Source organism: Lepidochelys kempii, chromosome 7 (genome assembly GCF_965140265.1).
Source record: "Lepidochelys kempii isolate rLepKem1 chromosome 7, rLepKem1.hap2, whole genome shotgun sequence".
Taxonomy (NCBI): domain Eukaryota; kingdom Metazoa; phylum Chordata; order Testudines; family Cheloniidae; genus Lepidochelys; species Lepidochelys kempii.
In genome coordinates, this window is record NC_133262.1 from 31,578,933 (window position 1) to 31,606,748 (window position 27,816).

General features: G+C 52.0%; 2 protein-coding genes across 6 annotated transcripts in view; one reads left to right on the plus strand and one right to left on the minus strand.

Annotated features, from left to right (window-relative positions):
* Positions 1 to 2,165, minus strand: part of RTN3 (reticulon 3) — a 36,083-nt gene extending 33,918 nt beyond the window's left edge. Inside the window, exon 1 of one of the 3 annotated variants that reach the window (XM_073351802.1) lies at positions 1,886 to 2,165. In XM_073351802.1, coding sequence (XP_073207903.1) covers positions 1,886 to 2,015 — 130 coding nt within the window. In that variant the 5' untranslated portion in view covers positions 2,016 to 2,165. The remainder of the gene's footprint in view (positions 1 to 1,885) is intronic. The other 2 variants (XM_073351803.1, XM_073351804.1) reach the window with 2 other exon arrangements.
* ATL3 (atlastin GTPase 3) lies at positions 1,911 to 27,606 on the plus strand. Of its 3 annotated transcripts, none has more exons than XM_073351807.1 (13): positions 1,911 to 2,283; positions 15,129 to 15,346; positions 15,489 to 15,632; positions 16,257 to 16,361; positions 16,967 to 17,017; positions 18,857 to 18,913; positions 20,091 to 20,183; positions 20,887 to 21,025; positions 22,522 to 22,649; positions 23,918 to 23,974; positions 24,599 to 24,670; positions 25,084 to 25,515; positions 26,012 to 27,606. In XM_073351807.1, the coding sequence occupies exons 1-13, from the start codon at positions 2,229 to 2,231 to the stop codon at positions 26,096 to 26,098; spliced, it is 1,638 nt and encodes a 545-aa protein (XP_073207908.1). In that variant the 5' UTR covers positions 1,911 to 2,228; the 3' UTR covers positions 26,099 to 27,606. The 3 variants fall into 3 exon arrangements, with proteins under 3 accessions (XP_073207908.1, XP_073207907.1, XP_073207909.1); XM_073351806.1 differs by lacking the exon at positions 1,911 to 2,283 and adding an exon at positions 6,349 to 6,451; XM_073351808.1 differs by lacking the exons at positions 1,911 to 2,283; positions 15,129 to 15,346; positions 15,489 to 15,632; positions 16,257 to 16,361; positions 16,967 to 17,017 and adding an exon at positions 17,579 to 17,649.
* The last annotated feature ends 210 nt before the right edge of the window (positions 27,607 to 27,816 follow it).

The window sequence follows — 27,816 nt, forward strand, 5'->3', positions numbered from 1 at the left end:
TTGGGGCTTTATGAGGAAAGGTGGAAGCTGCTATATACAGACAGTAAGATGAGCAGTGTCTACAGCCACCCTGGAAAACCAGCTTTTCGACCAAATGAAATGAATTCTATTTAGTGAGAAAAACATACCAGGCTGGTATATTCTTACACAGGAGACATGGAATATGGTAAGCAAGTTAAAAAGGAAGCCCTGTGCCATGAATTTTTAATGCTAATCAATCATTTTTTCTCTGGATGTGTGTGTCAAAAGATGAAATTGTGTCTATTATTGTTATGGCTGTTATAAGAGGCTCTGCCCCTTTAAGAGCTGACACCTGCTCAGTTTCTCCCTCCCTCCCCTCAGGGAGGCATCTGCACTGCAGATCTTTGCAAGGGAAGCTAGCTTGCCAGCTCCCAACACCGAGCCTGACAGGGATACAAAGGGAACTAAAGCACAGCCTCCTCCTCCTATTTTGGACAGCTCCCCCTAAATGAAGGGGGGATTTAACCACACACTGCTTTGTTTGATATGCTCTCCCTCCACCCCCACTCCATTTAATGAGCTGCAACATGACAAAAGGGAGCATTTTGCAATTGTTACCACCCCCTCAAAAACAGAGATCACTGTAAGTTTCCACCAGCTCCCCACCCCCTTCCACCTGCCCTGAGAAATGTCTGACTGAGAAAGGGATTTTTCTAGGAATTAATGTGTATTTCCCCACGTCCCTGGTATTAAACAATGCAGGAAGATGGGGTGTATGTATACATCTTGCATCATCAGCCATCCACCCCTTGCGGAGCAGTGGTCCAGCGGGTATTGTGCCCTCCTCTCCACCCTCCATGATTTTTAGACAATGCCTGCTGTTTTGGGGCACTCCAAAGGCAGAAGTGCGTTGCTCTGCAGAAGTGTCCTTTAGAGACAGAGATGGTAAGAGTCTTCCCCAGTTTGGGACGTTCAGCAAGGTCTGGGTGGGGGTGAACACCACCAAAGACAAAGAGAATCTGCCCTATCCCCTCCCTTCAGTTCAGACACTGCTCCCTGACCCAGTCCCCGCATCCGGAGGAGTCACTGTCAGAATTAAACTACAAAGTGCAACACAGACATTCCGCAATCCCCACCACTCCAATCTGAGTCCTCTGCCTCGATCCCCTTCCACCCACCAAAACTCATCCTGCCCTAAAATCACACCCATAACCTTCCAAAATCCACACTATCCATTCAGCCCTAATCCAAACCCCACAATTCTCTCCCCACCATCCCCGAATGCTAAACCATGCCCTAACTCCCGCTATCACCCCAATCCACCCCACCGTAGTCTCAGCCCCCTGAAAAACAACCATGCCCCTAAACCCAGTCCCTCGAGCTTCTCCCAGCCTCCATCTTCCACCCTCAATTCAAGCCCCACACGCCAAAAATCTACCACTCTTGCACTTCAAAGTCTCTCACTAGCCCTCACTGACAGTAAACCTCAGCCCTACCCCCAAATCCTACAGCCCTGAACCAAAGCTTCCCCACGCCCCTCGCCTCGATCCATCCTCCTGCCTGAGTCCCCTTACCCCAAATCTCAGCCCCCTAAAATCTTACCGCCCGCTCACCCGCCAAACCCAAACTGCCCCCAGCCCCTAATGCCAGAGTCCCCTTCCTCCTCTCCCCACCTCGCACCTGGGCTGTTCCCGCCTCTACGCCCCCCCCCGCCACCCACGTTCCCCGCCCCGGCTGTCATCAGGCTGTTCCCCGCCGGCTCCTCGGGCTCTGCCCACCCAGCTACTTACCCGGCTGTGCCACCTCCCCCCTTCCCCAGCCTCTCCACAGGCTGTTCCCACCACTCGCCGCCGCCCCCTCCCCAGTCCCCCGGCTGTTCGCGCCCCAACCCGGCTGTTCCTTGACCCTCCCCCCGGGCTCTTACCGGCACAGGACTGGGAGCTGGTCCCCTTACAGTCGCGGCCGCCCGCGGGGATCGGGGTGGTACTCGGCTCAGAAGGGCCCCCTCCAGCGGAGGAAGAGATATACGGCGACTGGGTGGCGGGGTCGGCCATCTCCGCGACAGCAACGGGAGCCTCAGCGCACTAAGCGTCCGTCCCTCACGACGCGAAGATACGGACTGGACTGACACCGCGCAACGGACCTCAGTCCTCCTAGGACGGATTAGGAGGACTGCTCACTGCGCATGCCCCATTGGGGAGGGCTAAGAGGAAGGCGTACATTGCGCAAGCGCTTGTAGCTGGAGGCTGGACGGTTGGGCACCGGGCATGCGCCAGTGGAACAGAGTGGGCCTCGCAAGGCGCAGGCGCCAACGGACGCGAGGTATTCACTGCGCGGGTTGCGGCGCCTCCTGTGGTTTCGGGTTGGAAGCTGCTCACTACGCTGTGGGCAAGGGCGGAGTGCCTCACCCTTCTACGCATGCGTAATGGCTCTCTCAGCCTGAAACAAAACATATGCGCTCTGGGCACCAGAAAACCAGACTAGGGCGGGTGACGCCGCACTGAGGCCAGACAGGGGGGCGCATGCAACTCTGAATTGATTCTTTGGTTTGTGTTTAATGAGAAGGGAGAATTTTTCTTTATTTCCCTCCCCTCTTTCCCATAATTTCTCTCCTTTTCCCTTCTTCTTATTTCGTCCGTTCCCCCTTTTGTCACTTTCATTTTCTCTATTTTCCCATTCCCTCTTTTCTCTTTCAGTTTTCTTTTCACCCTCCCCTTCTCTCTCACATAAAAAAAGACATTTAAATACATTTCCTTTCAAACAGTCCCTCCCCAGAGCAGTGGGGCTGGGACTTAACACGCCACTGAGGTGCATGGGGTGGCTCCCCTCTGAGTGATTGTCACAGGCAGGCATGGCTGCGTTGGGCATACTCAGGATGGCTCAGGCTCTCTGCAGAGTTGACAGATGCCATAGCATTAGTTACAACTGGATCATCCTTTCAAACTTTTCTTCACAACCACTAGAAACTTCCTTTGTTTTATAAATGGAAACTGAGCTTTTGATGTAATCATATGACTCCAGAAGCTGCCATCCAAAAGTGCCAACAGCCCTGCATGACTGCACCAGCGCTGTGATCATTCCAGGATTGGGGCCTACATTAGCTGTGAGGATTGCTTGCTTCGGATCTGGCTGGAGCTATCTGCACTTTGCTGCTTATCAGTCTGGTTAAGATAATGTCTTTTGTTTCCTTATCACACTGATTTTACCTTTCCATTCTCTGGTTAAGGCATTGGGTCACCGCATGCCCCAAAGGACAGGCTATCAGTGCCCTTCAGGGCAAAGTGGGAGAGACTGCATTTCAGGTATTTGAATATGTGGCAGCCTTAACTTCATCCACTCTAGGTTCTGCTGATGCATCAGAAATTCCAAAAAGTTGCTGATGCATATTTGCTTTCAAACCTATTCCCAACAGGGCTGTTTCTCTTCCTGAGTGCCTACTGGAGGGAATCTTGGTTTCCACATAGAGAAATACCACATCATTCTGCTGCAGCATTACCTAAGAGATAGGATCAGAGAGGGAGTGGCTTCTAGTGCGTATAGGAACAACCCGGAGTCAGAAATTCTGAGTTCTATCTGCAGCTCTAGGAAGGGAATAGTGTCTAGTGGGCTAGAGCAAGTGGAAATAGGGAGTCAGGACTCCTGGGTTCTATTCTGAACTCTAGAAGGAGGAGGGTGTAATAAGACTTGTAGGCTCCTCAATCAGCTTCTTCTTCCTGCACTGTGTTTAGGGAACAGCAGTGTACCACGCTAGGGCATGGGGCCAGCATGGAGTATGAGGGAAGAGTGCCCCCTACTGAAGCACTCACTATGCAGCACAGTGCCCAGTAGTGCCTCACTGGGACACTGGAGTCAGCACTGACTCTGAAGGCTGCTGAGCAGCACAGATGCCACATGTAAAATTGCTGGGGAACAAACATTTTCACCAGAGAAACTTTTAGACATTTTGTAATAAATAAGTTAAAATCTTTAATTAAAGGCTGAAAGCAAAATTGTTGTTTTTTAGGACAAGAAAGTTTCATAAAAGTTGCACAAACATTTTCCATCCATTTCAAATTCACTGTCCTCTTGCAAAGAGCAGAATTGCCACCCTTTCCACCCAAACATGAGAAAAGATAGTCCAGTGGTGGGGACCTGAGCCTTCATCTTGAGAGATCCATCTTCAATTTCCCATTCTGCCACAGACTTGCTGTGTGACCCTGGGGAAGTTGCTTTGTCTGTGCCTCAGTTTCTTCATTTGTAAAATAGGAATAAATAGCACTACCTTACAGCGGGGGTTGTCCATTATAGAATACGAGGTGCTCAAATACTATGGTGATGGGGGCCAGATAAATACCTTAGATTATTATAATACCTAGCTCTTCTATAGCACTTTTCATCAGTAGATCTCAAAGTGTTTTACAAAGGTCAGTATCATTATCCCCATTTTACAGATGGGGAAATTGAGGCATATGAAAGTTACGTGCTTGGCTTGCTCAGGATTACTCACCAAAGCAGAGGCAAAGCTGGGAACAGAACCCAGGCTTCCTATTTCTTAGCTAGAGAGAAACATTCAGAAATCATGCACTGGGTCTTAAAAACATCAGTTTAAAAATCAGATGTTCTGATTATAAGACAGGGTTGCCTGCAATACTGGGGGACTGGACTCAATGTCCCAGGAGTGCTTCCTTGCAGTTCTGCATTCCCATGACAAGGCAGGACAGGGACATAATTTCCCTGTGCCATTGAGACATATGTTTAACCTACTAGTTTGGAGTGTTTTATGCATCCCCTCTATGCTCAATCTGCAGGAAATGTGGCTCTCTTACAGCTCTCGGGTGTCTTACACCCCCTACCCTGGCTTTCCATAGAATATAGCAAATTAAAGGTCTTGGGGCTTATCAAGGTGTTCCATGGCCTAGGCCCAGGGCATCTCAAGGTGCCTAAAGCTCCAGAACAAAGACTGTAGTTAACAACTTGGCCTTGTTAGCACAATGCTGCTATCAGCAATAAGGGTAAAACTTGTCTGTAAAGGGGCTGGAGCTTTCTCAGGGGCTGGTAAAAGGCTGTGGAATGGACTCCCCCAGGAACTAAGGGCCATTCCAAACCTCCCCACCTTCTGCTCCAAATGCCAGGCTCATTTCTTTGACTTTGCCTTCTCTAACATAAACATGTATATACACAAGGCGGTCCAACATATTGTAGGTTTTGTCAGCCAAGCTCATTGCACGCACCAGGGCTCCTTGCATCCCTCCCTTCTCACCCCAAGATGCCTGTGTGCGACTCTCCCATTCCCCTTGATTTCAGGTTTCAGAGTAGTAGCCGTGTTAGTCTGTATTCGCAAAAAGAAAAAGAGTACTTGTGGCACCTTAGTGAGCTGTAGCTCACGAAAGCTTATGCTCAAATAAATTTGTTAGTCTCTAAGGTACCACAAGTACTCCTTTTCTTTATTTCAGGAATCCTTGCAACCTGTCCATCATCTCCCTCATGCCAGGGGCTCTCTATCCCCCCATTTTACCACACACCATACCAGTGTCTCCCATTCATGTCAGGGACTCTGTGTGGCCCAAATTCCTCACATGCCAGGGACTCTGTGCCTCCTCCATTCTTCCCTTCCTGCATACTAGTGTCCCTCATTCTCCCTGCTATGCTGAGGGCTTTGTGTGGCCCCCATGCCTGCATTTAAAGCAGGCTGGGTGGCAAGGTTAACTACAGCATTTGAAGGAGCTGTTTAGAATGGCTGCAAGGTAGCTGCAATATATGAGCTAAGGGAAGGAGTCATGTATAGCTACAAGGCAAGGACAATGCACTGACTAAATTAGAAGGAAGGAACAAAGCACAGTTAGAGGAGAAGAGCCATGCACTGGCTGCAGGGCACAGGTAGCAGGGACGGGCCATGCATGGACTGCAGGGCAGGGCTCACCTGTCTTTGTGGATGATGCTCCTTTCATACAGAGCCCTCTGTGCAAAACTCCACCAGTGCCTTGTAGTCAATCTGTGCCCCAGCCTTGCACCCCAAGGGGCCAAGCACCCTCTCTTGCTCTGAGAAGCCTGGGTGTCAGCCTGGACTCCGCTCTGAGGATGCTTTGAGTGGCATGGGGCTCAGAGCAGCACAGGTCCACAGCGTGCGACCCTAGGATGTGAAGAGTTACTCTTCCCGAGGAGGCTGCCGGGAGCCATAGGCCATGGACACCTAGGGATACCCCAGGGAAGGACAGGGGCTGGCCTACATTTCCCAGCATATACCTCGCCATGTAGTGAGAGAGCCCGCTGCGGCAGTTTTTGGGACTTGTAGTTCACAGGCGCCACAGTTTATTAAAATGTACCAGAGGGGAGTTCAAAGGGACTACATCTCCCGGCATGCCTCTCTGGACGGTCGGCTCTCTGCTTCCTCCCGCCCGCCTGGCGGTGGCCCCGCCCATCTCATCCTGGCCCTGCGGTGTGGGGTGGCGGCTCCATGTTGGTCTCTACGCGGTGGCTGCTGCAGCGAGCGGTGTCAAGCTGGAGGCGGCCGGTAATGGGGCCCCCTCCCCCCGTCTGGGTAGCCTGGGGCCCCCTATGGAGAAGGGGGTATAAGGGTCTCCTGTGGTGAGGGAGTTCCCCGTGGAGACGGCGGGTGGGGCTACGGGGTCCCCTCTGGAGCTGGGGTTCCCTACAGAGAGAGGTGGGGATATGGGGTCCCGAGAGACACGCGATCCCATGTAGAGAAAGAGGATTCCTTACATAGAGAGAAAAATGAGACCATAGTTCCCTTATAGGGAGAGTGCATATGTGGTTCCCAGAGAGGAAAAAGGGGGCTATAGGGTCCCCTATATAGAGAGAGGGGGGCAAGTCACAGGGTCCCCCATAGAGAGAGGAGGCCATAAGGTGATTATGCAGTACTAGGGAGCTGACTAGAGCAGGCACCCCAGTGTACAGAGCAGGAACTATATGTGTTTCTATAGTGTCCCCATGACCACCCTACATCACGACTTGGGCATCTCCCTGGATGAAAGGCCCCCTTTATACCAGGACAGCTAGAGTCCTTGAACCACTTTGGGATCTATATATGTATGTAACTGGGGGCCTGATTCTGCAGTGGAGCACAGAGCAGTCTTGGTTCACGTGGTCTGTTGGATACACCACTTGCTTGGGAATCAGGACTCCCTATGTTCATTTCCTGGCTCTGTCACTGTCCTGCTGGGTGACTTTAGTCAAATCACTTCCCCTCTCTGTGGCTTAGTCGTCCCCCCCCCCCACCCGTGAAATGGGGAGAATGCTACTCTTCACCACCCACCCCAGTAGGGCAGGATTGTTCCCTGTAGCCATATTTCCCCCACACCCTGTTGAGGCAGGATCTTTCCCTACAGTCTTTGCCCCTGCACCCAGGAGGCAGGAACGTAAAGGGATTAGAAGGGGATGAGAAGGATGCAATGTGAGGTTATAAAGTTTGACCCTCATTTGCTTAAGGAGTATGACCTCTGGTTGATGATGGCTGTAATGTAAATGATGCTGAAAGTGCTTTGACTTCTAGTCTCGATGGAATAAAGCCATGTCTTGGCCAAGGGCTGTGATGGTACTGAAAGTGCTTTCTTCCACTGCCACATTAGGCTGGAACCCAATATCTGGGTACAAGGCTCTAAACCATGCTGCTTCATGGCCACTAAGCATCTGGGGGTCAAGTGACCCCATAACTGCTGGGTCTTCTTTCACCTTTCTCAGAATCAGTTTCTAGAGGCTATATGGGTCCTATAGCAGGGGTTCTCAAACTGGGGGTTGGGACCCCTCAGGGGGTTGCAAGATTATTACATGGGGGGTCGCGAGCTGTCAGCCTCCACCCCAAACCCTGCTTTGCATCCAACATTTATAATGGTGTTAAATATATAAAAAAGTGTTTTTAACTTATAAGGGGGGGGGGTCACATCAGAGGCGTAGTATATGAAAGGGGTCACCAGTACAAAAGTTTGAGAACCACTGCCCTATAGCCTAATCCAGTGAGGAAGAAGGGATGTAGAGGAAAGATAATCCAGAGGGTGTGGTGCTAGGGAAACCTGGGTTCAAATCCCTGTTTGGCCACAGGCACCCTCAGTGACCTTGGGCAAGTCACTTATCCACTCTGTGCCTCAGCTTCCCCATCTATAAAATGGAAATAATAGCACTGTCCTGCCTCACAGGGCAGTGTGAAGATTATGAGATGCCTAAGGTAATGAGGGCTCTTTAAGTACCATAGAGAGGTAGATAGATCTTTCTGTGAGACGGTGGCAGAGGCAAGTATGATGCAGACAAGGACTGGGCAGTCTTTCCTTTCACCTAGCTCTGTTGTGGTCCTCAGTTCTGACACCCAGTCCCCCTGTGAGGTGATCGTTTACATCATAGCTAGATCCATCTCCATGTCTGTCCATCTGTCCCTACATACACCTCTCTATCATGTGTGCCAACTCCTATGCTGTCTTGAAGAGCAGTTGAGGTGAGGCATGATTAGCTGCTTATGAAACATCGGGCTGTTTTCCTAGCACTGCATTGGGAACTCGTAAGGAGCCCTTCTGCCATCCCCTGCTTACTTAATGCGAACCAGGCCTGGATTTCCTGACTGAGGGCAGGGTGGGGAGTGCAGGCTGAGTAGCTCTGTGTTTTCCACTCACTGGCAGTGGAAACTACATGCAAGTAATTTTTGGGTGTGTGTGTGTGGTGCTGCCTTTTTCCCTTTCACGGAAGTACGTATTTCAAGAGGAGATGGGGGGCGTGGAGGGACTTCAGGCCATAGCTTAACACTTAGTCATCTGTGCAGGCAGAGTTTTTGTAACTGCTTTTGAGTGAATTTAATCTTGGATGAAGGAAGCATTGCAAGAGAAGCCTGGGGCAAACCCCTCTGTATGCGTCAGTTTCCCTGCCCTGGTTAACTTCCAGTTGACCTGTGTTGAGCTACGTTTTGACACCCTTGCGTTGCATATGTGTGGCCTTGCGAGTGTGTTGAGTAGGGAAATGTTGCCCTATTGTGCAAGTGTTGTGTTGCTTTGCAGGGCCAAGGTGTGGCAAGGCAAATGTGGTGGGTTGTGAACCTTTTGTGATGTGCTGCAGAGACGTTGAGTGAGGTTGCTGTCGGACCCCACTGGACAGTGATGCAAATGCATTGTGTTGTTGTGTTAAATTGTCAAGAATGCTTTGCGTCACCAACACATTTTGTTGTGAATGCTTGGTGGTGAGTTATTTGTACTGTGGTCGTATATAGAAGTCCCAGTCATGGATCAGGACCCCATTGTGCTAGGCAGGGTATAGAAGCAGAACAAAAAGCTGATTCCTTCCCCAACGAACTTCTAGTCTAGGTGTAAAACAAGAGACAACAGGTGATACAGCCAGATGGGGAGGAGCACAAGGAAATAATGAGATAATCCAAGTCAGCATGATAGGCTGTTGTCCCAGTCCACCAACATAACTGTTGTCAAGTATTTTGTAGGTGTCATGACAAAGGAAAGTTTGAAGGAGGATAACGAGGTGGCTTTGCAGATGTTTGCACTGTGTTGCAAGTGGTTTGTACTGCAAATGTGTTGTGTTCCGAATCCTTTTTCTTGCAAACGCATTGTGCTAGTTTGCAACCAGCCTGCCTTGCTAACACCTTGAATTGCTTCTCTGGGGCTCAAGATGCCCCCTGCTGACTGAACACCTGTGGCCCTGTGTAACCAGTATGTCTCCCTGAGCATGTCACATTCTTAACACTGCTCAACTCTGGTTCCTGTGCTCAGGGGTCCTGGGCTTACATCATGGACTCTCCTAGCCCTGAGGCCCTCTCATTCCTTGCCCTTGTGACATTTTCCTCGGCACTGTGCAAATTTGATTCCAGGCTTGTTGCCTGCACTACTGACCGGAGGATGGCGCCAGCATTGGGGTGACAGGACTTTGCTGAGCATCAGAAAGGTTGTTCTTGTTTTTTCCCCATCACTGCTCAGCTGCTGACACTGGGTGAAACCTCTGAGAGAATGGTTTGAAATATTGGCTTGTGTTTATATTGTGTTGGCATTATTTGTTTATCACACAGGAAATGAGAAGGTCGTGCTTGAGAGTGTGTGGCATAATGCAGGGCCAGGATAAGCTTCCTCTTCACCCAGCTCTGCCAGTCCCCCTCAGTCTGGACCTACAGCTCCCTGCTGTCCCAGCCTTGAGCTCATCCTCTCTCCCCCACACCAGCTCTGCCAATGTCCCATAATCCTGACTTACAACCTTCCTGCTATCCTAGCCCTGGGGTCCTCACACACACAGCTCTGCCAGTGCCCCTCAATCCCAACCTGCAGCCCCGTGCTTTCCCTGTTCTGCGCTCCCCATACAGCTCTGCTGATACCCTTCAATTCTGACTTACAGCCCCCTTCTGTCCCACTGCTGGGCTCCCCACAGACAGAGCTGTCGGTGTCCCTATGTTCTGGGCTGCTTGCTCACTGGAGATGTCAGTCACACTGAATCTGTTCCTGCAAGTGGCTTTGGGACCTCTGTACTCACTTTACTTGCTGTCTGAATCACAGTTAAACCCAGGTTTCAGAGCAGCAGTCATGTTAGTCTGTATCTCAAAAAGAACAGGAGGCCTTGTGGCACCTTAGAGACTAACCAATTTATTTGAGCTACAGCTTTTATGAGCTACAGCTCACTTCATGCATCTGATGGAGTGAGCTGTAGCTCTCTAAGGTGCCACAAGTACTCCTTTTCTTTTTAGTTAAACCCAGGTGCTCAGAGTTCTTGTGTGTTAAATTAGTATGACATTAACGGAGTCAGAAAAAGAATGCTAACTGCTCTTTTACTGCACTGGGTGGCGTAGATAAAAAGGAGCTGTGTGTGTTGTTGTTTACTATGTGCATTACAGCAGATGCTTTTCCTGAGATTGGGGCCCCATTACAGTTTGTGCATTATTAGTAGTATTATGGTAGTGCCTCAAGGCTCCAGTTGAGATTGGAAGGTCCCCATTGGGCTAGACACTGCACAACCTCCTCCCCAACTGAGATTGGAGGGGCCCGGTTATGTGGGGAGCCCCATTGGGCATGTGCTTCACAGACCCCCCGTGATCAAGATTGGGGGGGCCCCATTGGGCTGGGTGCTGCAGAGAGAAAGACAGCCAGAGATGGACCCTGCTCACAAGAGCTTGGATTCAGAGATGTTTGCCTGACCTTTCACGACCCATTGGTTCAAAGGAGGAGCAGGACCTGTTGAGGCACTGTCTCCAAAATCTGGTTTGTGACTCTTTCCCAGTCACTCTCGTCCTTGAGAAGAGCCTGGCCTGGAATCCAACAGCTTTTGAGCTAGCGGACCTGGTCAGGGTTTGGCTTCCCTAGACATCTGTGGATGCCAGCAAGATGTTTGGGTCTTTCACTGGCCTTAACCACTGAGGCACTAGCTGGTCTAGGAAAGACTTGATCTGGGCAAAACCAGTCCCTCCTGCAGGCAAGATTTCAGGTTAGACGATTCCAGTTGGTTCCCAGATGGGATCTTCTCTCTTCCCCAAGGGAAGAACACAGAGCAATGGCATGTGCTGTTATTAAACGAAACCCCTCCCAAAACAATCCACTCCACTACATGAGAAATTCTCCCTGCCCCCAGGGAGAGGATAAACCACATGTGACACATGTCAGTCATGTGGGGCTTAATTCACAGATACTAGAGTGATGATGGCAGGGTAAGAACCTGTACAAAATAGAATGGAGCGGGAGGGAAAAGCAGCTGAGGATGGAGCCAGCTGGGGAGAAGGGACCGTCCCATGCATGAGAACCCCTTTTGCTAACCATCACCTCCACGCTGCCCCGATCCCCTGGTGAGATCCTGAACTGGACTAGCTGCAGATCAAAGCTCCCTTTTCTAAATTCTGGAACTAACCAGCAACATTGTGATCAAAGCATGGGGTAGCTGGGTGCTTATGTCTTAGGGCGAGCCACTCCCCTCTCTCTCTGCCTCTGTTGTTGAAAGAGGATCATTCCATACAGGGAAGGGGGGTTGGCATGGATGCCTGCAAAGTGCTTTGATGGTGAAGAGCCAAGGAAAGTGGAAAGTTTTATCCAGAGGTATAGATTGGGTGTTAGAGTCGCTCAGGGACTAGAGTCCTGGTCTCCCCACTTCCTTTCTCCAATACTTTTGCCCCTCAGATCTCTTTCCAGTCCAATCCTAACCTATGGATAATCATCTGAACACAAGCTTCCAGTGCAATGCTGTGGCCAAAAAGGCTAATGAGAATCTTGGATATATAGACACGGGAATCTCGTATAGGTGTAAGGAGGTTCTGTCTGTATTTGGCACTGGTGCGACCGCTGCTGGAATGCTGTGTCCAGTTCTGGTGCCCACAATTCAAGAAGGTTGTTGATAAAATTGGTACAGAGAAGAGCCACGAGAAAGATTAAAAGATCAGAAAAACATGGTTATAGTGTAGACTCAAGGACCTCAATCTGTTTATCTTAAAGAGAAAGTTAAGGGGTGACTTAATCACTGTCTAAAAGTACCTGCATGGGAAATGGCATTGTTGTAGCTGTGTTGGTCCCAGGATATTAGAGAGATAAGATAGGGAGATAATTTCTTTTATTGGACCAGTTTGTAGCTCTTTGTAGCTTGAAAGCTTCTCTCTTTCACCAACGGAAGCTGGTCCAATAAAAGAGATTACCTCACCTGCCTTGTCTCTCTTCATGGGCAACCAGACTTTGATAGTGGGCTCTTTAATCCAGCAGGCAAAGGTCTAAAAAGACCCACTGGCTGGAAATTGAAATTGGGATTAGAAATAAGGTGCAAATCGACTAGTGAGGGGACTTGACCATTGGAACAACTTCACAAGGCCTGTGGTGGATTCTCCATCGCTGGGAATGTTTAAATCAAGGCTGGATGTGTTTCTAACAGATCTGCTGTAGTTCAAACAGGAATTAATTTAGGGCTGGCCTATGTTATATAGGACGTCAGGCTAGATGATCACAGTGGGCCCTTCTGGCCTTAGAATCTATGAATGCACCTGGCCCCATTTGGTGCCCAAACCCGCCTCACATGATGAGGCAAAGGGTCAGACCCTTGGCTGGCACCAGTCAGATGGCGAGTGGGCTGTGCTCATTTACCCCAGCTGAGGAACCAGCCCAAGGCAGCTCTCTCATGGCAGCATTACACTTTCTGGCATATTTATCAATCACACTAATTTCATTCAACTGGAAGTTCTTTGGGGCAGGGGCTGTCTCTTAGTTCTGTGTTTGGACAGGGCCTGACCCCACGGGGTCCTGGTCCATGTCAAGCTCTTGCCATCCAAAATGATACTTTGTGTAACTCCACCACATTAGCAAGGTTCTCATCAGCATCGTGGTAAAATCCCTCTCTGTGGAATTTGCTGCATGAGGCTGTGCTAAGATAACTGCTTCCCTGTGGCCCTGGCCAACAGAGAGCCATTGTGGTACAAAGCAGCTGCCTAAAAACAACACTCTTTCCTCCACGCCCCAATGTTCATTCATTAGTAAGCCCATTTTGCAGGTGGGGAATTGGAGGTACAGAAGGAGGAAGTGACCTGCTCCAGGTCGCATGGGGAGTCTGCCGCAGAGGCAGGAATAGAACCCAGATCTCCCGAGCCACCAGGGCCTTAACTTCTAACCCAGCACTAACCCAGGCTCAGGGTATCTGTTCACTGCCATTGGCCTGGATGATCGGCACCCACGTTGGCCTAACCCAGGCGTGAGCAGCTACGCTGCAGCACCATATCTTTGTTACTCTGTCCTCACTGGTGCTGCACTTTCCTGTGTGTGTGACTAGGACTTCTGAGGACATATCCCATAGTTCTTTGTGCTGCAGTATGATGAGCTGCTCTGTGATTCTTTCCCAGTGAATTGTGGGAGAACATGTCTGTCCTGGGGACATGGGGAATTGTGGGAAGGCACGGGAGGACTATCAACCTGCAAGTGATTTTGCCAGCATCCTCACTGCAAAGTGGGCTGGTTACCAGCCTGAGTGAAAGCAGAATCTGGGCTGTAATCCACCCCCGAGCTGGGCTACTAAATTTGGGGGAGAGGGTTTTGTATGTGGATGGGAGAGGCGTTGGGATAACACCCAGGTAAGGAGCCTGGCAGTGAAGACCTACTCTGAGGACAGGGTACAACCGCAGCAAGAGAGCACCAACTTCCACCTGCTTGAGCCAATTACTCTGACAGAAAGTCTCCCAGACTGGCACATGTTCCTTGGGCTGTAGGGGTGCGTATTCAAGGCTCTGACTGGTGGCCAGGCCACTCTCTGAACTAATCCTGCCCCTGCAGCCCCAATGGGTTCAGGGGCGTGACTGGCAACAGGGTGCCGCTCGGTAAAGACTGCAGCAAATATAACCCAGCCCCATCTTGCTCTCCAGACATTTCTGGTTTTAAGCCTTTCCTGTCCTGAGAAAGGAGCAGATGATCCAAGCTCACTCTCACCAGCTGGGACTGCCTTGGGACATCCCTCCCTTGGCTGTGTCCTGCCCCTTTGTGTTGTGGGTTGCCCTGAAAATGGGGAGGGGATGGGGTTGTCATCTCTGGTGCAGTGTTGACATGAAGTATGGTAACCTCAGCCCTTATGAACTCCTGGCGTGTGTGTGGTGGGGAAGCAGCCAGGCTTGTGATGGGAGCTCTGGCCCTTGGGGCTTTATATGGTATCCCTGGTGCCATGAGTTGCTGCTGGGCTTGGGTTTTATCATCCAAGATGCTGAGTGCCCCCCAGGCAGCAGGACTGGGGCTCAACTTGTATGTAGCCAGGTAGTTGAGCGTTCCCTGATCAGCTTGATGTGGAAAGTACAGGCCCCAGTTTAGGAGAGGAGGGCCCTGTAGCCACACAAGTGCATCTCTTCAGACTCTCCCAGGCCTTGGGAACAGGAGACAGTCACAATCCCTTCCGTCGCGAAGGTGGAACTAAACCCTCCAGGTCTGTGTTCAGGAAAGGAAAACAAGAAGCTTTACACCCTAACCCCACCCTTGTGCTTGGGGGATTTCTGATGTGTAGATCAGCCCAAGGCTGTGGTCCCCAGCTGTACAGAGAGGAATATAGGAATAGTCGTATTGGATCATCCCCATGGGCCTATCTAGCCTCATATTCCATCTCTGATCAGCATGAAATGCTTCAGAGAAAAGTGCAAAAAAACCCCTGAAGCAGCCGGATGTGGGATAATCTAAACCCCTGTCTGGAAGATTGTTCCCAAGCCCCACCTCCCCTAGGGCATTTCCTAAGAAGCCCCCCAAGCAATGTATTTGTGCCCACAGGTGGGGACACCATGGGGCGAGGGAAGCCTGGGCCAGTGCAGATTGTCTTGGTGCACAAAAAAGCCCACTCCTTTGAGCTGGACGAGAAGGCGCTGAGCGGGGTGCTACTGCAGGAATCTATCCGGGACATGGACGTGGTGGTGGTGTCGGTAGCTGGGGCCTTCCGGAAAGGGAAATCTTTCCTGCTGGACTTCATGCTGCGTTACATGCACACTCAGGTAAGCTCTGTTCCCATGATGCCCTGCTGCTGCATTACATGTACACTTGGATGAGGCACTGCCCCCTTCCCACAGTGCTTTGTCTCCAGCTGACCCAGCCTTGTTCTCAGCTGAGAATCCACCCCTCTTGCTTGTTCTGCAGAAGGAAGGCGGCACGTCCAACTGGCTGGGGCAAGAGGATGAGCCCCTGATGGGGTTTTCGTGGCGTGGGGGCTCAGACCCCGAGACCACTGGGATCCAGATCTGGAGTGAGGTGTTCACCGTGGAAAAGCAAGATGGGAAAAAGGTAAGGGCAGGGAATGGGGTGGGAGGATGGGGGTGGGGAGTGTGTCTGGTTGGGTGGGGGGAGCGTGCATGGGGGGATGCTGCACCTTTGTGAGTATGATGCACAGATATGGCTGCACCCCCAGGCTTGCAACATTATGGAAGATATTTCACAGATCCTGGCGGGCAGCCAGCCTCTGATCTGCAGCCAGACCTCTCCTCTGCCTGCTTTGGTTTGGCCCCCTGCCGTTTGCTGCAGGCTGATGCAGCTACACACTGAATCTGCAGGAGGGTGCGACCTGGGCCAGGATGGCATTGGGTCAGCAAGTGGATCCATGTGCCATGCTAGGGGAAGGGCTACTGTTAGTAGCTGTTGGTGCACCAGGGGCGGGGGGTGTGTAGGTCTGGGTGATCCCATCTTAATGCTAAGCCTGGTGACCTGTGGAAGGGGCAGGCCATACTGATGGTGCCCCGCATGCCCTTGCTTGGATGCCGTCTCCCCACTTGGGAGGGTAGCATTATCCCCACATAATGAGCCGGAGCTGGGCACTCCCTGGGTTCCAGCGTGGGGATGTTTTGGTGTGCTTTTTCTCTGGTTTCATCTGGCCCACACCCTTCTGTCCCAATCTGTGCCCCTCTCCCCCAGGTGGCAGTGGTTCTGATGGACACCCAGGGCGCCTTCGACAGCCAGTCGACCGTCAAGGACTGTGCCACCATCTTTGCCCTCAGCACCATGACCAGCTCCATCCAGGTGGGCCCGGCAGAGTGGAATGCCCTGGGGTTCGACAAGGGGAACCATTCGTAGCCTGGAGGTGCCTGGTGTGCGGCCCTGCGTCTTGGTGTCATCAGGCCATGGGGCTGCGCACAAGGGCTGCCATCTCCCAGCCCTTAGGGGAACTGTGCAGATGGTCACCTCATAGCTTGGGACCTTAAGCGGTGCAGTGGGGGCTCTGAGCATGGCGTGTGGCTGGGAGAGCTCTGCTCCCTCTGAATAGAGTGGGTGGCATCCCACCTTGCTCCGGGCTGGTGAGATTTCGGGAACTTGCTGAGATTTCAGGGTGGGAGTTTGGGAGCCAGGAGCTTTAACAAGACACAGTGTGCTTGGCTGGGTGATGCGGGAATAGCCTTAGGGCTGGGGGTTCTCGCTTACAAGAAGAGGCCAAAGAAAGTGACATGGAGATGGCTGGGAAGGGGAGAGATGTGGACACCATGCTAGGATACCAGCACCAAGACTGGGGAGCTCAGTGGCAGCATCCCTATCTGATTGTCTGGCAGGATGGCAGGGGAGGTTTGAATCTCAGCTCTGCGGCTTCCCTGAAGGGGGCTTGACATTAACAGCACCTTCTTTCCTTGCAGATCTATAACCTATCCCAGAACATCCAGGAGGACGACCTGCAGCAGCTTCAGGTAATGGGGGGAGGGCCTTGTAACATGAGGATGTGGCAGGGAGGTTAAACGCAGAACTGAGGGCCAGAGGAGCTTCCCCAGACAGCTGGGGTGACCCAGAAACAGTTCTTTGAGCTGCAGCACCTGACTGGCTTTGGTAGGCCTGGCTGGGGTGTAGGTGAGGCAGGGCTCTTACTTAGCCTGGAGTTGCTAGGTACATGGCGCCTGGCACTGGCTGCATCTCCATCTGGAGCGCCAAGAGGGTAATGCCAGCTCCAAGCTGGCTGTCTGGGGCAGCAGGGTAAGATCTGTCTCTGCAGATATGGGATGCTGGATCCAAAACGGCCAGTTCAATCCATGATGTATAAACAGGGGAGCAGTGAGTCGGAGCAGGGAAGGGATTTTACCTCTGAATACATCATTGGTGAGACCAATACTGGAGTAGTGTGTGCAGTTCTGGGGTGCACTTTTTTAAAAAGCACGTTGAAAAACTGGAGAGGTTGCAGAAAAGAGCCAGAGAAATGATCAGAGGGCTGGAGAAGCGCCTGACAGTGAGAGACCTAAGAAGCTCAATCTGTTTAGGTTCTCAAAAAGAAAATCAAGAGGTGACTTGATCACGGTGTACAAGTAACTTCACGGGGAGAAAATCCCAGGTACTAAATGGCTCTTTAACCTAGTGGGGAAAGGCGGAACAAGAACTGATGGCGGGAAGTTAAAGCCAGGCACATTCACATTAGAAGTAAGGCACCAGTGTTTCACTGTGGGGGCGATTTTCCTTTGGAACAAACTCCCAAGAAAAGTGGTGATGTCTCCAAATCCAGACTGGAGGCCTTTCAGGAAGAAGCTTTAGCCCAGTGGTCACCAACTGGTCAATTGCGATCTCCGGTGGTGTAGCGGGGCTGCCGCTAAGGCCCTGGGGAGGGCAGGGGGCAGTGGTCTCAGCGCACTGCTCCTGCCAGCAAGCTCTGCCTCTGCAGCTGCCATTGGAGCTGCGGGGGCGGTGCCTGCAGAGGGGGCAGCGTGTGGAGCCATATGCCCCCTGCCCCCCTCCCAGGGGCTGCAGGGACGCATTGGTCCCTTCCTGGAACGGCATGGGCCATAGGGCTGGGCAGGCAGGAAGCCTGCCTTAGCCTGCCCACAGTAAGTGCCACCTGGCGAGAGGCTGCACCCCAGCCCTGAGCCCCCTCCTGGAGCCAGCACCCCATACCTCCGCCTGCACACCAGCCCTGAGCCCCCTCCCACAGCCAGCACCCCAAACCCCCCCCTGCACCCCAACACTATGCCCCAGCCCAGAGCCTCCTCCTGCACCCAAACTCCCTCCCAGAGCTTTCACCCCCTCCTGCACCCCAACTCCGTCCCAGGCTCAGCCCGGAACCCCCTTCCACACTGCAAAAGCCTTGGCACCAGCCCAGAGCCTGCACCCCCTCTCAAACCCCAACCCCGTGCCCCAGCCTGGTGAAAGTGAGTGAGGGTGGAGGGGGAGTGAGCAGGGCAGGGCTTTGGGGAAGGGGCAGGGCCTCGGGGAAAGGGCAGGGTAGATCCTGGGTTGCCGTTAAATTCAAAAAGTGATCTTGGGGGTAAAAAGGTTGGATTTGACTAAAACAGTAGTCTCCAAGTTTCTGGGCTACAGTACTGGGGGGAATGGTGACATTATCTGGCCTGTGTTATACAGAAGGTCAGACTAGATGATCTAATGGTTTCTTCTGGCCTTAAAATCTATGACTCTGTGTTGACCCATGGTATGTGTTTGTGCATGTGGCTTTGTATGTCTGATGCGTTCCCTGTGATCACCTTCCCTGCCCACTCCAGCTGTGACAGCCTTGTCTTGTCCCTTAACCACTGGTGTCTCTGCTTTCTCAGCTCTTCACAGAGTACGGGCGCCTAGCCATGGACGAGATCTTCCTCAAACCATTCCAGGTACACCCTGCGGCCCAGCCTGACCCCATGTCCGAACTCGGCATGCCCTAAGGGGCAAATGAGCACACAGGCCAGGTGGGGGAGCTCCTGGCTATGCAGTCCTGTGTGGGGAACTGGGTTAGGCCAGGGCTCCAGGTATCCAGACGTACCTGAGTGCAGGTATCCAGGGGTGTTGCTCCTTGGGCAGAGGTTTTTGATCGTTACCCACAATCCAGCAAGGCACTGGATTGGAGCGTGACTGCTTTAGCCTACTTGTTGTGTTATGGAGCTGTTGGTAGTCCAGATACAAACACTTGACCTCTGGATTTAAGCATGAGTCTCTGCTCCCTGAATAGGTGCAGCTGCAGACTGTGCACTAGAGGGGCCCAGTTACTCCTGTCTGAGGCTCTGTTGTCTGTAGTTCTCCATGGTCTCCTCTCTCCAGGGAGTGTCATCCCTCCTCTCCCAGGCCGTGGAGATTCACATGGATTACTGCTTCTGGTGGGGAGTCTTTTTCATCCCAGTCTCAGGCTGAGCAGCTGGAGAAAATACAATGCTGGGCCTACTTTCCCTCTGCTCTAGCTTCTGGCTATGCCCCCTTTCCCGCAGCTGTCTGTAAGGAACACCTGTCCCCTTCTCAGCTATATCTGATTAGTGAACAGGGCTGGCTGACTATAGGACCTGGACCTTAAAGGGGCAGGACACCCTGTTATAGAGGGATTGGTGGTGCTAACCAGCCTCAAAGCACCAGTGGTTCCAGTCCCCTCTAGCAGGTGTCTGTTAAATGAATTTGAGGGGTCACAACCCACTTCCCATCACAAACGCTGATGGAGCATGGAGACTGAATTCCCATCTCCCCCTAGGGGGACACGACTGGGGCAGGGGTGGGGAAGCTGTATCTGTGACTTAGGCTTCCCAGGCAATAAGCACACACATGAATCCCATTCTCCCCAGCTCTGAGGCCTCACAACCCCCACCCCTCACTGAAGCAAAGCCCTGTGTGATATCTAGGTGTCCATCCCTGCTGTGAATCAGTTCTGCCCCCTATAGAGGGACCAGGAGGTGGTGCCCCCTGCTGTCACCCTGTTCTGTCACTGTTGGCCAGTACAGTCCCAAGCTGGTGGCACAGAGCAAGCACGTCCCCTAAGCCCATGGCTGACCCCCCCCCCCCCCCCCATGACCTGCCTTCCCATCTCAGACCCTGATGTTCCTGGTCCGGGACTGGAGCTTCCCTTATGAGTACCCCTATGGCCTGGAGGGGGGAAAGAACTTCCTGGAGAAGCGGCTGGAGGTAAGGACTGGCCGGGAAAGCCACATTGGCTGCAAATCATGAAAGAGGGTTGGTGTTTGGTCCGAGTGGGTGAACATGCTTGGGGCATCACTCAGTTGAGGGCCATTTGCAGCCCAGAGCTTTGAGCGTGTGATGTAACTCACCTGCCCTCCAGAAAGTGGGGCCTGGCCTCCTGCCCTGAGACTGGCTTGTCCCATGGGCCTGTCTCAAGCCATGCCCCACAGGAGTCCTTGACTCTGTTGATTCCATCCCTTCAAATGTTGCTTCTGCTTTATCCCTTGGCTTTTGGGCCTTGGCACCTCGCTTGTGGGCCCTGCAGGATGGCTGAGAGCTGAAGTCAGCAGGGTTGCATGGAGGGGAGGGGCGGGGGGGATAAATCTGTGCCAAGTTTAGCCCTTTATTCCTGTGGCCTGATCCCCTCTCCCCCCCACCCCCCCGGCTTCCATCTTCACAGCAGAGTGGTTCAGCAGCACCCCCTTGGGAAGCTATTAGTGGCTGCGTCAGAGGGGATGTTCTCCTGCACACCTCAGCCTTGGCACTGATCTAGGTTGTCCAGCAAGGCAGGGCAGGATCTTTGAGTCTAGCTCATAATCCCCCAGACAGCCCTTGCTGGCAACAGGGTGGGAGGACTCCTTCCCCTAACACAAGGGTGTGGCTAGCTGGGATGACTGATGGCATGCGGGAGATGTTGGTCTGCTGGTAGGTGAAGACCCATCAGCATGAGGAGATCCAGAACGTCCGCAGGCACATCCACTCCTGTTTCACCAATGTCAACTGCTTCCTCCTACCGCACCCAGGGCTCAAGGTGGCCACTAGCCCCGGCTTTGATGGACGACTGAAAGGTAGGCCAGGCGCAGAATTGACTCCGCTCCTACTGCAATCCAGAATGGATAACGCAGCTCCCCTTGCATGGACCCAGTCTAGCCTGTTTCTAACCGGGGCACTGTGGGGGTTGACAGGACTTAGGCCACAACCACTGGGAGCTGGAGCCCGGCCTCCAGGATCTGCAGGCTCAGCGCTGGGGAATCTGCATTTACTTAATTATGATCCCTTGCAGACTGGTTTTTAAAAGGGGAATTTTAAGATGATGAAGCCCCATCTGACTGCAAAAAATGTACTCTGCTCAGGTTACAAGTTGAGCTGGGTAAATAATGGATTTTTCATTGGCTGTTCTGAAAAAAAGGGGAAAAAACTAAAAAATTTCTGAAAGTTTTGGTGAACCAAAAAGTAAAAAAAAAAATTCATTTGGGGTCGATCATTTTGATTTTTGTGCTCCCCCCCAATTAAAATGTTTAAATATCAAACACAAAGTCATTTTGAAGTGAAAATTGGTTTTGTTTTTTTTGTCTTAAACAATTTGCCACAGTGGACACAAATTCATCAGATGTTTCTGTCAACTCAGATCTGCCTTTTTCGCTGAAAGAAGTTGTGTCAGAAAATTTTGCCCAGCTCTAGTTAAAAATAGTGATTATATTGAATTGTGATCACGCCTAGAAGCCCTAGTCATGGGCTAGGACCCATGGTGCCAGGTGCTGTGCAAACAGAACAAAAACCTGGTCCCTGCCCCAAACAGCTTACAGTCTAAGACAAGAGACAACAGCTGGATACAGCCAGATGGGGGAGCACAAGGAAACCATTATACAGCCCCAGGCAGCATGATGGGCAGTGTTCTTAGTGCAGCAGTGACCTAACTGTTGTCAAGGTTTTTGTAGGCCTCCCATCAGAGGAGAGTTTTGAGGAGGCATTTGAAGGTGGACAGTGAGGTAGCTTTGAGGGTGTTTGTGAGTGTGTGATGGGCAGCATGGGAGGAAGCACAAGCGGACATTTCTGAAAATGTAACAAGTGGGTGATGCAGGCTCCCTGTAAGTCACTTAGCTGCTCTGTGCCTCAGTTTCCACATCCGTACAATGGAAATAATAGTGCGGCCCTCTTTCATAGCAGGGTTGTGAGGATAAAACATCACAGATTGGGAGATTAGCTCAGATATTAGTGATGGGGGCCAGATAATTACCTATGAGATCTGAGCTCAGACTAGGTTTCAGTCTCACCGAATTTCCTTTAATTGATGGGGTGTTTTAACTCCTGTCATATTTGTTAGGGGGCTGGGCATGATTCAGCACTCTTCTGGAGTTAGCCACCAGCCTGGGAGACTGGACTTTGAGTCCCAGCTCTTCCACAGACTCTGTGTGATGTCGGGGTGAGTCACATCCCCTCTCTGCACCATCTGGGAAGTGAGGCTGTTTCACAGGGGGCATTGGAGGAGAAATTCAGGCATTCTGATGCAAGTATATATATGCTAGTTTCTTGACATGTCTCATTCCTTCCCGCCTGAGCCCAGACATTGCTGCCGAGTTTAAGGAGCAACTCCAGCAGCTCATCCCAATTGTGCTGGACCGTGGCCAGTTGTTGGAGAAGGAGATCAATGGTTCCAAGGTCACCTGCCGAGGCCTGCTGGAGTATTTCAAGGTGGGCAGAATCCAGGATGAATGTATAAATGTAGCTGTTCTGATGCATTGCCTTTCCCGAGCCAGTAGGTGACAGCAACACTAAAGCCTCTGGCCAGCAGCCTTTGCAAACAGCTGGTTGGCAGTCAGGATTTCCATCCTGCAGGGAATTCCAACATTTGGGCATTTTTAATTTTTTTTCTGCAAATTGGAACAAAAAGCCAAAATTTTCAGCCAACTGAAAATGGACACATTTTAATTGGAGACCCTGGAAGCGTTTTGATAAGGTAAAACATTTCTTTTTTACTTGATCATTTGGATTCTTTTCATTTAGACTTTTACAATTAATATTTTAATATAATATCTCATGTTTATTGTAATTAGCATTGTATATTATGTATAATATATATTTTACATTATATTAACATACATAACTATCCATTATATATATTAAATATTTCAACATAATGTAATTATATGTAACATATACTAAATATAATATACATGTTACGTTACATTAGAACATTTGTAATATACAGTATATAACGTGTACAGATACATTATATACGTGTGCCTTAATATAAAAGTCCAAACAAAATGATCAAGTAAAAATGAAATGTGTTTGTTCTCTTTCGTTGAAATGAGCAGTGACATAAGTTTTGAAATCTTCCCGTCAAACTCTATAGAAATCACCACCCTCCTGCGAAAAGTTTTTGATTTTGAAGAAACTTTTTTGATGGAAGTCTGTTGTGTTGCAAAATCGGTGACTAGCTGTGGTTACAAACCTTTCCTGCTTCAAGAAGCGAGGGGAGTTGGGGGAAACTTCCCCCTGGGGACAGGTTACCCCATCACTGCAGGGATCCTGGCAAATTTCTGATGCTGCCCCTATCAGAGGCAGGATCCCAGAGTGGATGGTCCAGTGATCTGATCTGGGCTGGCTCTGTTCCTGTGATGAAGGTTCCTGGGGCAGACACTAAGAGATGAACGGGCACGGCCTATGGTTTCCTGTTGTGGGGTATGCGAGGTTGGAGCACTTACCTCGTATTGGGGAGACCTGAGTTCAAGACCCTGCTCCACCACAAATGTCCCAGGTGACCTTGGGCAAGTCACTTAGCCTCTCCGTACCTTGTGTTCCCTATGTGTAAAATGAGGAAAATAGCACTGCCCTGTCTCACAGGGGTGTAGTGGGAATAAATACATTAAAGATTATGCTGGGAGCCAAAGAAGTGCCTAGCCTAGACCTCCTAGCTCTATACCTTGCTTTCATTGCTGTCACTGTCTCCCTCCCAGGCTTATATTAAGATCTACCAAGGAGAGGACCTGCCTCACCCCAAATCCATGCTCCAGGTGAGTTTGTTTGATTGGGGTAGCCAGAGCCAAGGGGAGGGGGCCAGTGAGTGGACCCTGAGGCCTCTTCTGACTCTGGCCTTTGGGTAGGAATGGCAGTGAGTGCTTCCCTGCGATGAGCTGAGCAGCATGCACCGAAGGTCAGCTGCCTTCCCCTGTCTCTGAAGGCTCCAGGGGCTGCGTCCCTCTGGAGGGCTGGAAGTGACTCCCATACAGAAAGTGAGCACTCCTAGCCCCTGCTGGCCCAGAGACATCTTTCCCAGGGCAGGCAGCATAAATCCAGCCCTGCTTGCCCCTGGTGTCAGTTCTCGGCTGGAAGATGCATCCTGCTTATCAGCCCATGCTGTGGGTCAAAACTACCCGCTGGGTGCCAGAGGGTGCTGTTGGTGGAGACCAAAGGGGGAAAGGGTTAAGTCTGACTGCTAATGCAATCCAACTCCCTAGTGACAGCAGATGGAACTGCACCCTGCAGTCTGTACCAGCCCCAGTACCTCCTAGAGGCAGCAGGCAGTACTGCACCCAGCAGGGCTGCAGCAGCTCCAGCACCCCCATAGGCATCAGGTGGTACTGCACGATGCCATTGGCAGTGCTGATCAGTGGCTTGCTTTTGCCTTCTCTCTGCAGGCCACCGCGGAAGCCAATAACTTAGCAGCTGTGGCCTCTGCCAAGGACATGTATTACAACAAGATGGAGCAGGTGCGTGAGTCTTGTGGGCTGGCGTCCGTTGGGCAGCCAAGATCGGTGTCCGCATCGTCCAACCATATATTCCGCTTCCCACACATGCTGGATGTCGGGTTCCGCCTGAGCCCCCGGTGGGCCTGCTTATTATCAGCAGGACTTGTAAAGATATTGTTAGAGGCTGGAAGGAGAACCCCAGAGTCCTGACGCCCCGGCCCTCTGCTCTAATGCACAAGACCCTACTCCCATCGTAGAGCTGGGGATAGAACCCAGTTGTCCTGACTCCATCCCTCTGGTCCCTGCAGTTGCTGGTGAGCTTGGGGGAGGGTGGGGGCGGGGCACATACTGCAGTCAGGGATATTCTGAACTCTCATAGGTTCCGTTTGGGCACAGAGATGCAACCTCCCATATGATGCTCCCTTCCCCCCCAGATGTGCGGGGGCGATAAACCCTACATCTCCCCGGAGATCCTGGAGGAGAAGCACCAGCAGCACCGTGTGTCAGCCCTGGAGCACTTCCAGAAGATCAAGAAGATGGGGGGGAAGGAGTTCAGCCAGCGCTACGAGGCGGAGCTGGAGAAGGAGATGGGTGAGCTCTTTGAGCACTTCGCCAAGCACAACAAGAGCAAGAACATCTTCAGCACCTTCCGCACGCCGGCCGTCATCTTCAGCGCCATCGTGGCCCTCTACTTGGGCTCGGGCCTCACTGGCTTCATGGGGCTGGATGTGGCTGCCCAGCTCTGCAACTGTGTGGTGGGGCTGCTGCTGATTGCCCTGCTGGCCTGGGGTTACATCCGTTACTCAGGCCAGTACCGGGACCTGGGCGTGGTCATCGACACCACCGCCGACTTCGTCTTGGAGCAGGTGGGCAGCACTTGGGGGGGGGGGGGAGCGGGCACTGGGTAGGCATGGCAGGGGGACACAAGAGATGGGAGATGCGGGTTGGAGTAGGGGATGCCTGGGATGAGGCAGACTAGGCCCAGTTGGCATGGGTGGTATGGTGTATGGGACAGGGGGTAGTAACTGTTTAAAGGGAAGGTGGAATTGGCAAGCCCGGGTACTGGCTGGTCCTTAGGGACTGATAAAGCTCAACCCCACTGATAATGTGGCGACGGTGAAGTGTGGCTGAGGCACTGCAGGGTGCAGTACTGCCTGCTGCCCCGGTGGGGCTGGGCTGGAGTTGCAGAGACCTTTCCCGCACCGGGAACGTGACCACCCTTCACCTCTGACCTCCCCCAGAGCAGGGAAAATAGGAATTTGGCTCACGCACGCAGCAGCCGTTTCACCCATTAGCCCAAGGCGTAGTGGGACTTTCCAGCCACCCCCACCAACCAACCTCTTTCCTGCACCTTTTCTCCAGGCCACTTCCCGCATGGGCAACACCACCCAGGCCGCTGTAGCTGACACATCGGGTGCAAGGGCTCCGCCTGACAAGAAAACCCAGTGAAGCTTTCATGCCAAGGCTGAGCTGGGGCTTCACAAAGTCCTGTGCTCCTGCTGCAGCTGCTGCTGGCTGCAAGTGGCTCCAGGCCTGCAGATCTCGACTTCTCTCTCTTTTCATTCCTGTTTCTTTCCCCCTTCATCTTTCCTTCGCTTCCCCCCTTCTTTTTTTTTGTTTTTGTTTTTGCACTTTAAAAAAAAAAAAGACCAACTGCAGCTTTAACCTCCTACCTGTACCAGCCAGTGCCTTGTCACCGGGATGGGGCATCCTCCCCACCAGACTCGCATTCCTGCTCCTGGGAGCAGCCCCTGGACTAGAGACCACATCTGGATCCCAGCTCCTTAATGGTTACTTCTCATCACATGGGATCAGCTCCCCTTCAGCAGCGGGCGTGGGCAGGTGCTGTTGTACATTGCTAGGTTTCCCCCTCACTTCCTGCTCCGACCTGGGAGGTGCAGACGCCTTGGTGTCTTCCCTCCAGCCCAGCGGAAGGGATGGATCCTCAAGGCCTGAGCAGAGTAACCGTCACTGTTCCTCATTTCCCCTCCCTGCCCCTTGTGCCTTGGTAGAACTGAACTGTGTCGTTGGGCCTCATGGAGGAGAGGGGAACCTCCCTCAACCAGCTGCTGCCTTAGGGTGGGGTGGGAATGGTACCAAAAAATACAGAGACACCCCCACCCTTCCCCGTGCCAGAGAGAGCCTTCAACCCCCAGCATGCTGCCCAGCCCTAGCTAACATTGGCCAAGGGCCAGCGAGCCCTATGATGTGATTCTGGTGCTGTGCTGCCAGCCAGCCTGGGCTCCTTAGGCAGGGCCAACACTGCTTCTAGAAGTGCAACCCACCCGTGGGCCCCTGCCTGCATTGAGAGAGACTCCTAGCCTGTGTCTCCAGTGTGGACCAACATGGTCTATTCAATTTCCAGCCACACTTTCCCCCGTCCAGTGTTAACGCTCCTCACCACCACCATTGCTTTCGGCTTTGGGGCAAAACGGGGCTTTCTGCTCATGGAAGATATGCCCAGAGGCTCCTTTGTGCTGACAAACCCAGTCCTAACTGGCAGCTGTGTGGCTCGGTCCCGCGTGGGGTACCAGTTAAAATGCAGTTTTGCCCACGTGGGGGTGGATGGCCTACTTAGCGCCACATGGGAGCTCCCTTTGCTAATGTCTCTTGCTGAGTGACCTTAGCCAAAGGGCCTTAGCCTTTTTGAGTAGGGAGCTTTTGCTATTGGGGCATCACACTGCAAAATCCTTAGCCTCTTATTGGATTGTCCGGTTTCCCCTCGCCGGGACCTCCGACACCATTCGTCAGTCAAGCAGGTCACGGCCTCCCCTCTCCACTGCTGTCTGGCTGGGGTCAGTTGGGCAGTGCCAGGATCTGTGATCCGAACCAGGGGACCAGACGCCACCCATTCCCTGCCCAGTCTGACCCCAGCCCCTCCAACCGCCCCAGCCCTGAAGCACTCTCACATTCCTGCTCATGTAAAGCACAAGAATAAAGCTCATTCCATTTTGTGATCACAGCGCCTCATTTTGGGGGGAGATCGGGGCACATTATTTCCTTGGGAGGCTGAACCCTGGTTAACCCCCCCCCTTGCTTCCCAAGCCTTGTTCTGCTGGAGATTTCCTTGGCTTATCAAAATCCTCATCAGTGTTCTGCCTCCATTGTGGGGCCTGGATTGGTGTTGCAGGCATCTGTTTGTGGGAGAGGTAGAACTGCCTTAGCTT